Source organism: Nuphar pumila, chromosome 9 (assembly GCF_984573655.1).
Source record: "Nuphar pumila chromosome 9, dmNupPumi1.hap1.1, whole genome shotgun sequence".
NCBI lineage: Eukaryota > Viridiplantae > Streptophyta > Magnoliopsida > Nymphaeales > Nymphaeaceae > Nuphar > Nuphar pumila.
In genome coordinates, this window is record NC_143257.1 from 7,092,261 (window position 1) to 7,103,084 (window position 10,824).

Sequence of the window (10,824 nt, forward strand, 5' to 3'; positions counted from 1 at the left end):
CTCATATCTGCTGTTAAGACTGAGATTACCAAGCCTAAACATCACTTTTTTTTTCTGAACTAATACCCCTTAATGTTCTAGATGCATGATTGCTCTCATACAGAACCCTTGGTCTATATAGTAAGCCTTGCCTCAGCCATCTGTTTATGTTTTGAACAAATACTGAATAAAGGCGGATAGTTGGTATTTTGATAAAGATTGTAATTGGGATGGAATTGACCCATTGTGTTTCTATCTTTTTTAACACAATTTGATGCATTGAGATTGTAAGTATAGGATGCATTTAAATCATAGTTTTAAAACCCAGTGACTCATCACTCGGCTCGTCCTTGAGTGATTCGTGACTCAGTCGGGTCTTGTTAACTTCTTGTTTTATATAAAATATGTTAATATATGTATATACTATGTATATTTTGTAGTATGTTACCAATATATTGTGTATAATATGCATTATATGATATTTTTTTAATGTTTAATGTATAATTTTATTAATATATGTATAACCAAAATTTTATACATAATATTTATATTATATTTCATATAATATATGTATTTATGTACAAAATATATTTTATATGTATATATATGCATGACTCAGTTGAATCATGGGCAAACTTGGCCAAGTCATGCTAAAATTCGGCTGACTCAACCGAGTCAGCCCACGATTCGACCGCATTTGTACTGGTTTTTGACCCAGTAACTGGGTGATCTGGGCCGAGTCAACCGAGTTGACCCAGCAAGTTTTCAAACTATGATTTAAATCATTCTTTAAAACGATAATTTGGAAGTTAATCATATCTGTACATTACGAAGCTCCTTCTTCCTGCCATTGCTTGAAGTTCACTTGTATGTGTTCCTGTTTATGGAAAACACATTTAGACAGATTTTGGTGTAAAATGCCGTAAGGTATAGATAACTTCTCTAGTGTGTATCCATGTGTCCTGGCAATTAACATATTTCAAAACCCAAAAAGACAAAACATAACAATTTGTTTTGGTGTTTGCAGTGTGAAGTTATGGCTAGGAGATATTGAGGGAGTTGTCACATCTAAGGAAGTGAATGAAGATTGTCTTTGCCTTCTGAGAGAGGTATAATTGTTCATATATTTGCATAATATACTCTATACAGTACATGTCATGGGTAATTAAGCCCACGCATTTCCATATTTTTGCATTAATATTTATCTATTTATTTATTTGTTTTCTACAGGTGGTAGCCGCTACTGCTGTCCCTGTCTCTGTACTTTCATGCATTGTACCTTTAACATCTCATCTAGATGAGATTCTCTTGGCAGTTGGGAAAGGATCTGGCTCATTAGAAGTGCTGGGTTGTTACATTTCAAGTGGTGAAATCAAGTTCTCTGGACAGATTGATGCACATGATCAAGTGGTAACCTGCTCTCACCTGTGCTGTTCTTTATGATTTTTCTATAATATTTGTTCTAAATGTGTCACCTTCTTTAGGTTACTGGCCTTTCTTGGGCTTTTGATGGCCGTTGTTTGTACAGCTGCAGCCAGGTATTGTCTCACTTGTTATAGCGTATTTATACTAGTGAAATGCTTATGCTGTTATTAGTTATTACTCTATTAGTTGTGCTGGTCATATAATATTTCAACCCTGCCATACTTCTTCCTGGAGAGCCAATACACTGAATGGTTTGTTCTGATGTGTGAACAGCATTTTGCTTGTGTTGCTTCTCTTGTGGAGTAGAGTATAGGTTGAGAATGAACCTGATCTCTGACACTTGGAAATGCATATCTTGAATCTTAGAAGCTGTATTTCATTATTTCTTCTAATGCTTTTCCTGTCATTGTCAAATGTTTAATCTTGATAGGCTGAGGCATGAAACCACACACAAGGTTTTGGGCATTGTCAATTTAAAAGAAACACACTTTAATTGATGATTTACTGCTATTTATAGGACAATTATGTTCGATGCTGGATACTGCAAGTGGACTCTCTTTGTCTAGTTCCATTCCCTCTAAGTTCTCCTAGTCTTGCGTATGATAGTAAAAAGGCTTCCAGTGAGGTATGACCTATTTTTTTGTTTGTTTCTGGTACGCTATTATTTTTATTTTTTTAGTTTTGGAATGTTTTAAAGGAGTTTTTTTGCAGATACCACGGCATATATTTGATTCCTGTTTTGGCCTGGCATTATCCCCTGGAAACCTAGTTCTTGCTGTGGTAAGTTGCCAGCTTTAGTGTCAAAAGATTTCTTTATATCATGTTGATCTGTATGCGATTGGATCCTGACCCGTTTAAGTCAATGTTTTTTCTTAATTAGCTGTTGTGGGGTGTTGTATAAGATATCTCTTATTATCAGTTAGCAGTCTAAAGCTGATAGGTTGATGAGAGTATCAAGTCATCTTGCATAACAAACAAATTGATTTATTGAATATATAATATATAGGCTTACATGTGCACCTTATGCGAATAACAAAGTAACAAGAGAACTATAGAAAGGTCTAGCGAATAGACAGGTGCATAAACCATACCAAAAGGAAATACTTGGGTTGCTCATATTATGGACCAGTGATGTCTCTCCAACTCTCCAGAATATTTTCACAGTTCCTGAAATGAAACACTGAAATCAAGGAACGAATTGACATAATTAAATAAGTTGACTGTTACTATAATGTTTCCATGATCTTCTTTCAAGTAGGATTTAGAAAACCACAAGTTCTTCCTCTCTGGAGGCCCATCCATTATTGTTAATTTTCAGTCAGCCTTCAGCATTTAGATTACTTTTTTCTTTTTCATATGGACATCTTCTATAGGTTTTGTACAGTCATTGGTTTTAATTACTAGAAATCTTGACAAGCACTAGATACTGGAGTGGCGTGCCCTGCCTAGGCGAAGCAGCTTGTTATACTTTCTGACTATGTTTAACTATTCTACCTTTTCAAATGGATTCTTCTATCTCATGCATGTAATATAATTAATGATCAATTAAAATAACTCCACACTTTGTTTCCAGGTGCACAGCGTTGACACTGCTCTTGTTGATCCTATGTATGAATCCAGGTGAGGCAGGAATAATATAATATATTTAGCATTGGCAATTTTCGTATTTTGTAAAACATCGTTTACCGATCAGCTTTACTACAATTTGTTTAAAAGAACTTACAGGGATCTTCTGCTATTCAATATTTGTGTAGGGCTCAAAAAGCAGCCGTGGAATTGATTTGGACTGGTGGTATGATCAAAGTTTCTATGGACATGCTGCCTGATCAATATTTTGAAGCTATTCCTGGTTTCTCTGACCAGGACCTGGTTTGCTGGGAGTCTAGCATTTTGTGGTCCCTTGAGCAATTTGAGCATCCAGTAAAGCCACTTGTTCTTTGGGATATTATAGAAGCGCTCTTGGCTTTCAAACAGGTTGCCCCAAATTATGTTGAAACTATTCTCTATAAGTGGTTCTCAGTCTGGTGGGCTGACCCAGATGCAGTGGTTTCTCTTGAAAAGTTGTTATCTTATGCACCTAACATGATATGCAAAATCACTTCGCGACACATTCACTTGATCATTATTATCTGTAGACGGTTGGTGCTGCCTGCAATGAAGATGAACATGCTAAATATTGGACAGAATGGACTGTACCCTGTCAATGATGAGCATGAGATACAGAAACTGTGGTTGTACTTACTTTCAAGCAGTGAAGCGGAACTGCGAAAGAGGCTTGTGGCTTTAACTTTTTCAGCTGTACTTTACCTTGCTTCTGGTATGACCAGTGCACTTCCTCTAGGTAGGGCATGTTGGTTTCCAACAGGAGTTGCACAAATGCAGAAGTGGGCGGTCATTAACAATGACCTGATTCCTGATGATCTTAAACTCCTGAGATTGGAAGTTGATAGTCTTGGGAAGAGGTAATTACTTCTGAAACTTTCTGCATAAGCTGTTTACTGATCCTTATATCTGACTGGATTCTGATTTTGTTACTTGCATTTAAACTATTTTCTCTTTCATATCTTTTGTTTTTGAGAAATGTTTTCATGTCTGGTTGCTTTTGTGAATAGATTATGATGCATTTATATGCTGTTTCTGTTTAATATTACAGAGTTACATGTGCACGACCTCTTCCAGTCTTATGAGAATTGGCTGGATGTTCTTGTATTTATGTAACACTGTAATAGGGACATTTCTTTTCTTACATAGGGGTGACCCTTTCACTGTGTTTTTTTATCTTTATTTCTTTTAATTGAAGTGATTTTCAGAAAGGGAATTCAGTCTGAAATCATTGTTGTCATAAACCAGCACTCCTGTCTGCTTACTACAACCCCCAAATTTTCTTGTTTGGAACCTTGAAAAAACTGATTCCCCCCTACTTTTTTACAGGATTTATTCTGTATGTGAATATGTATCGGAAGAGAAGTGTAACTTTTGTCCTTCATCAGTGCCGTTTGAATCTCCAGATGTTGCCTTTTGCGATGGTACTGAATGCAGTGGTGTAGCTGGAGAAAAGCATAAACTTCTCCGATGTGCAGCTTCCATGCAGGTTTGTGATGCTAGTCCATCATGGTTTTGCATGTGTTGCCAAAGATATGTTTACAAACTGGCACCAAGTACCTTGTTTATGGGGCATTCATTGGAGTATTTTAGTCATGTGACAGAGTCATCCTTTTTAAAGACATATGCAAAACCCTTCTGTCCTTTTTGCGGAATACTTTTGCAGAGATTACAGCCAGAATTCCTTCTCTCTGCATCCTTAGTATAAGTATATTCTGCAATTTTCCTACCAGCTCGCCTTGTCTGGTAGGAGCAGTTAGTGCACGTCATTTTGTGTTGGCACGTTGCAGTTTCAAAACCCATTGGTATAGTTGTATAACTGGTAGGGGTCTGCCTAACCCCAGCTTGCCTTTCAAAAAAAAGAAAGAATATTCTGCAATTTTCCTATCTCAATGTGAATATATTGTCTAGATCATGCCCAAAGCTTCAAGTTGCTGTTAACGGGGCAACAAATGATCTTATGTCTTCTAGACTGTCGACGTTGGCATCCTTTTGCAGAAAATTGTGTTCAACTCATTTGAGAGGGTGGCTGTCTTATTGCATGCATGATACAACGGTGTTATTTTTCTACCATCTGGAGTTGATTGAAATCTAGGTCACTGGGGGCAGATGTTGCTTCTTTACTTGGTAATGCATTTGCAAAATGTTGTCAGGCCTAGTAAGTTGATATCACTATCCTGCAAGAGAAACAAAGTCAAGTTTGAGAGTTACATTGTTGCTGATTACTGGTTGTGAATCTGGAAAATATTTTCTGAAGGATACATGCATGCTCACCACATTAATGATATGGTTAAAATTTAGAGATATCTTCGCTGTTTAGTTACTGGCGAATCAACCATATGTTCCAGGTAAGGTTAAAACAGTTGGAAGTCAAACTTTTGCAAACATGGCTTGTCCACAAATTATCCATTTTGTGATGCTTCTGTAAGCAACACATTTATCTGTCAAGATGTCTCTCACTAGGAAGATTCAAATTTGAAGTAGAAGATTACAGAACTGAATGTGGTGCATGTCAAGTCATTAAGTTCGTAGGCAGTTTACATATGATGGGAATGTGGATGCAGTTGAATATGCAGACTGCCTCCTCACAGTTTCATACAGGAACAACAGCTTAGGTGTATCTGGTATCCTATTTGGTTTTACAACCAAATGAGGTGCACTCCATGGGAATGGGAGAGTGGTAAGAGTGTTTCTTTCAATCTTATCTCTCAGATATATGTCCTTACAGTTGGAATTATTGGGTAATAGTTTTTTTCCTTCTAGACCTTGTATATGGTTATCATTCTAAAGGAAATGTGGTGCCATCCAAAACACAAACTACTGTATCATGAAAGATGAGGATCACAGTTTCCTGGTTATGTTTTAAAGACAACCATTCTATAACCACTCTGTTTCCAAGTTGGTTATGTTGAATAATGTGAGCTTTAGACCCAAGATGATCGACTTGCTTGGAAAGGAGAGGTGGTGGACACCACGAGTAGAAGGGTCCTATGGGTGGAAAGGTTGAGCCTTGGAATAAATTCATATGGTGTGAGAATTCTACTCTTTCCAGCAGCCTGTATAGTTTATTTGTCCTCTGAAAACAAGTTGGCTACTCAGTATAAGATTAATAAGTTTGGTGTCTCATTGCCTAGCTGCACTGCTGCCATTTATTCAAGAAAGATAAGAAGTCTTGTCATATTTTCATGTCATATTCGATGGCTGCAGATGTTTGGAAGGAAGGACATCCTTGGATGCCAATGGTACAACCATGCAGGAGGTGAATCCTCAAATTTGGGAAAAGAAATCCTTGGATACCAATGGTGCAGGAGGTGAAATGGTGGTTCAACATTAAACATCGGTGATAGTGATCGAAGCAATGTTGGGATTTGGTAGTACACATTCATGTTATGGAAAATCTGGAATATAAGGAATAAAATTTGTCATGGCTGCTTTTATTGTATTAGATGCATCAGAAAAGAGGTATGGGATTCTTGCAAGGAAATTTTCTTGAAGTGGGATAGCAACACCGACCCATCTTTGATGTGCTGGATCAATTTCAGGATCATATATGAAATATGGAGAACATAGGTATTAATATATTGGACACTGAGCTAGCAGGGGTTAGAATAGATTCCTGCACAAGAGTGCTTCCATAATATGCTGGTAAGATAAGCCTCATGATTAGACTGTAAATAAGGGCATTTATGTAAACCAATGATTCATGATAAAGGGGGGCCTTAATCGTTTAGCTTGATCATCATTGAAAACAAAAATCCAGCATGTTGTGCTGTCCAGTGTTCTTGATGGTGTTAAGGGAACCAGCATTCCATACCCATACTGGTACAGATGCTAGCTTATAGCCGGCCATCATGGAGATGCCTGCACCGGGTATTGGTTCTTCAAAGACAGCAGAAACGTGCATGATCCATATTCTACTCAATCAGTCAGGATTGTCATCCTACGTCAGATACAGCGGAAGACAACAACGAGTGGATCTTCCTTGCTAACCGTTCCTACAGGATCACGTTCTTATTGTGGTCTGTTGCATCTATGATGAAATAAAGCAGGAGTTCACCAGTGCAGTTTGTTGTGAGGCTTAGATGGGCCCTTACATGCAACAAACTCTTATTGAATGTGGAGTGCCGTGCTTGTTCACAAGAGTGGCTGTTGTGGGTCATCCTGGGCCCATGTTCATTACCAACCATTCCCCTATTTCCTGTGCATGAGGTGAATGTGAACAAAATGAACACCAGTGCAGCATTTATGCTACAGATTGGTAAACCCTGTACATTGCAGAACCTTTGCCTTGTGAAAGTGAAAGAGCTGTTGACTCTAATGGTGATGTATTGTGGACCTGGTGGTGGTTTGTTTCTAACCGTGGATCTGATAGTTGAGTTTTGCAGGGAATGTGGCCTTAAATTCAGACTCATGTACAGTTGTACCTATTACCTGTTTTGGATGACATGAACTGTATCAAAACATACTCTTATGACGAGTTTCTGTTGGTCTTATAGTAATTCTGCTGCAGATTCTTTTGCTCTGTATTTCTGCACCGTATGAGTGGATTTGGAGCAGCATATACTCGCTTTAACAGACTTGAAATCATGTTGCTCAGATTTTTTTCATTCACAGAAGAAATCAGACGGGAGAGATGCTGGCTCTGTTGGGATTTGATAGTTTAGAATGTTTTCCAATTCCAAAACCATCATTATGATCGTCGCCTCCTTAAGAGCATCAGTACGATTCCTTTGAGTGGCAATCTTGGGGACTCTTATCTCAGCCAGCAGGATTAGGATCAATAAATAACCTATAGATTTTATTTAATTAAATAAAATAAATATTGAATATGGTCAATCATAAAGTTTGGTTTTAATAAATCTGATCGTGACACATGATACAATATATTTATTTTTATTATTATTTTTAATATAATCCAAAAGTGTTAAAATATACAGAATCAAGTATTTGCACTTTAAATAAGCCACCATGCAGACAGCCTGTTAACACGTTCATGTTCAACCGTATTCCTGTTCATAAGCATGAATATGCATGAATATAATAATGGAGTAATCATATAGTGTATATAAAAATAATTGTTGTTAAAACATAACCTAGCTTAAATAGGTTTCAACAACTTGACTTTTACCAAACTCAAAAATATAACAACCAAATAAGAAACACAACTTACCATATGTTTTATGACCAAAACGAATTATATCGTAATCATGATGACTAATGGCTATGTTACTATAACTTACATGCATGATCAAAGATCACAATATGCTATACATACGTTAAAAAGAATGATTATATATGCAAACCACCAGAACAAACGAAGAAATAATACAAGCACAGTTGGCTTTGGAAAAAGGACAAAACAATGAATAAACAAAAATTCCAAACCACCATACTATTTCAACAAATTTATCATGACTATGAAACCGTTTTATAGCTGATTCTCATATAACATGAACCAGCGTATAAAATAGCTTGCTTTGTAAACGATACTCATGAAAGAATATCGAAAATGGCTTATGCATGATTTACAGTAACCACATCAAGAAACAAGATTTTCTTTGCGACTTATTACTTATGAGATCTATTGGATATTAAAAAAACTGAGAGTACCGTACCTTTCACCTGGCTGAGCTTCACCAGAAACGTTGAAGGCAAGAAAAAATAAGTGCAAGCGGAGAACCAACTTACTTTTACCTCAAGTCACCGTCAAGACTTGAATCGAGCTCAAGGTTTTGTGTCCACTCTTGGTTTGAGAGCAAGTTGAATGTGGCGGACTTTGGTCTTGCCTCAATTGCACTAGGCTACCCAGAAGGATTTTTCGATGCTCTCCCTAAGGGTGAGACCACTATTGTTGGAGACCCTTCTCCCATTTGACCTTATCTTTAACCACACTTTCCTAAATCAAGCAAAATAATCACTAATTAATTTTAATTAATAAATTAGGACTTTCCTAAAAGAAGGTTATAGAAATTTTAAGGGTACCACAATAATATCCAATAATTTTAGTTTTTACAAGTATGTCCCTCAAACTTGATTTATAAAAACTTGTTTGGCAAATCATGATTTTGAATCAATAAACTTAATTATTATTAAACATAACTCACATTGAAAGATGTACTAGAGGTTTGAATTGTATGGTGTGCTCATGCTGGGTACCCTAACGGGTATTGGAAAAGCCCTATTTACCCAGTACATGTACATGCAAACCAATAATTGGCACGTTAATTATCCAAGACCAAAGTTCGCTTAGCTAATTTCAACTCTAAAGTCATCAACGAGTGTGGTTGTTAATCATAGTCTCTCTATAGGGCTACCTGTCCTTGCGCACACCGAAAAATGTCTAAACCAATATAGAGAGACAACAGGGTTCTCCTGCAAGCATGTGTGTTGAATGCTCCATGGTTTTCTTTCAGGTCCTTGGGTGGTTTTCCCATAATGGCACCTTGAGTAGGTTTATCTACTGAAGGCCTCTTATTTAGAAGACCTTACTCAGAAGAAGGCATAATGCATCACCCCAACTCACTCAGGATTTACCTCTAAACTGATATGTGAGACATCAAAGGCAGTGAATCTATCCCAAGGCTCAGGTTTTCTTATGTCAAAATGACATAATCCATGTTTAAATTTTAGATGAGCTCATCGTGCAAATAATCGGTTAGTACTACAATATAAACTTGTATAATTTACAATTGCATGCAATGATATGAATTTGTTTATGAACAAAACATTAATTTATTCATTTAAATATCCATGAATTTCATTAAAATATTGTGCAAGGCCATACAAAATCCAAAACATATCATATTCCATGTGCTCTTCCATGCATCCAATTGCCCAGTGTCTGGTTCATCTATTACATTGGTTGGGTTAGGCCATGACAATTACGTTAACTGGGAGAACTTGTCACAATTGGCAATTTTTAAACTTAGCTGCTCCATACACTTGGTTCAAGTTAATTCTCCCAAGACAGTGCAATCCTGTATTTTCATTTTGAAATGGTTTACGCAACCCAGATTTAATTAATTGTGGTTATTCATTTGGATAGGAAGGTCTTTAGAGTATAGTAAAACCTCAAGAGAGATAATGAGCATCCCAAAGATCTGTGCTTCACTTTCACTGTATCAGAGCTCATGTGCTCCAATGAGTTTTCCTGGCTTCCTCTTCCTTCCTAGCATTTCAATGAAACACAATCACCAACCTTGTTTCAGTAAAGTTGAATCTAGACAATTATCTCTTGTGGAGGTCGCAACTCGAATCCATCATGCTCAACTAGGATCTCCTCAAGTTCGTTGATGGTTCTTCGCATCAATCAGATCAGTTCATCACTGCTGCAGATGGAAGCAAATATGAAAATGCGATCTATCTCACCTAGCTTCGTTCTTATGAGCTGATTCTCAGTTGAATCAAGGCAACTATTTTTGAGCCTGTCCTAGGCTAGATCATAAGGACAAGGACAACACATGAGGCATGGCTTGTGCTGAAAAAGGCATATGGATCTCAATCTCCATTGAAACTTATGATCCTAAAAAATGATTTAACATTCATAACGAAAGAAAATATGAACATGCTGTCATACTTGGATCACATCAAATTCCTCACCGATTCTCTTGCCACCACCAACCATCTTGTAGGAGATGAAGACCTAGTTTAGATAGCCCTAAATAGGCTCTTTATTGAGTATGAAAGCTTCGTGATGTCAGTCACCACAAGCACATTAACTCAGTCATTTGCATATCTTTATGATCTACTTCTCAATCAAGAAAAAACCATGTTCCCATACTTCATCCTAAGTCATCTGAGACACAAGAAGCATCTCAT

General features: G+C 37.0%; 1 protein-coding gene across 3 annotated transcripts in view; it reads left to right on the top strand.

Moving 5' to 3' along the window:
- Positions 1-7,532, top strand: part of LOC149828343 (Transducin/WD40 repeat-like superfamily protein) — a 33,516-nt gene extending 25,984 nt beyond the window's left edge. For all 3 annotated transcript variants that reach the window (XM_090017530.1, XM_090017531.1, XM_090017532.1), the window contains 8 exons: positions 1,007-1,088; positions 1,210-1,389; positions 1,464-1,517; positions 1,922-2,029; positions 2,116-2,184; positions 2,978-3,024; positions 3,159-3,866; positions 4,336-7,532. In XM_090017530.1, coding sequence (XP_089873656.1) covers positions 1,007-1,088; positions 1,210-1,389; positions 1,464-1,517; positions 1,922-2,029; positions 2,116-2,184; positions 2,978-3,024; positions 3,159-3,866; positions 4,336-4,714 — 1,627 coding nt within the window. In that variant the 3' untranslated portion in view covers positions 4,715-7,532. The remainder of the gene's footprint in view (positions 1-1,006; positions 1,089-1,209; positions 1,390-1,463; positions 1,518-1,921; positions 2,030-2,115; positions 2,185-2,977; positions 3,025-3,158; positions 3,867-4,335) is intronic.
- Positions 7,533-10,824: the final 3,292 nt, after the last annotated feature.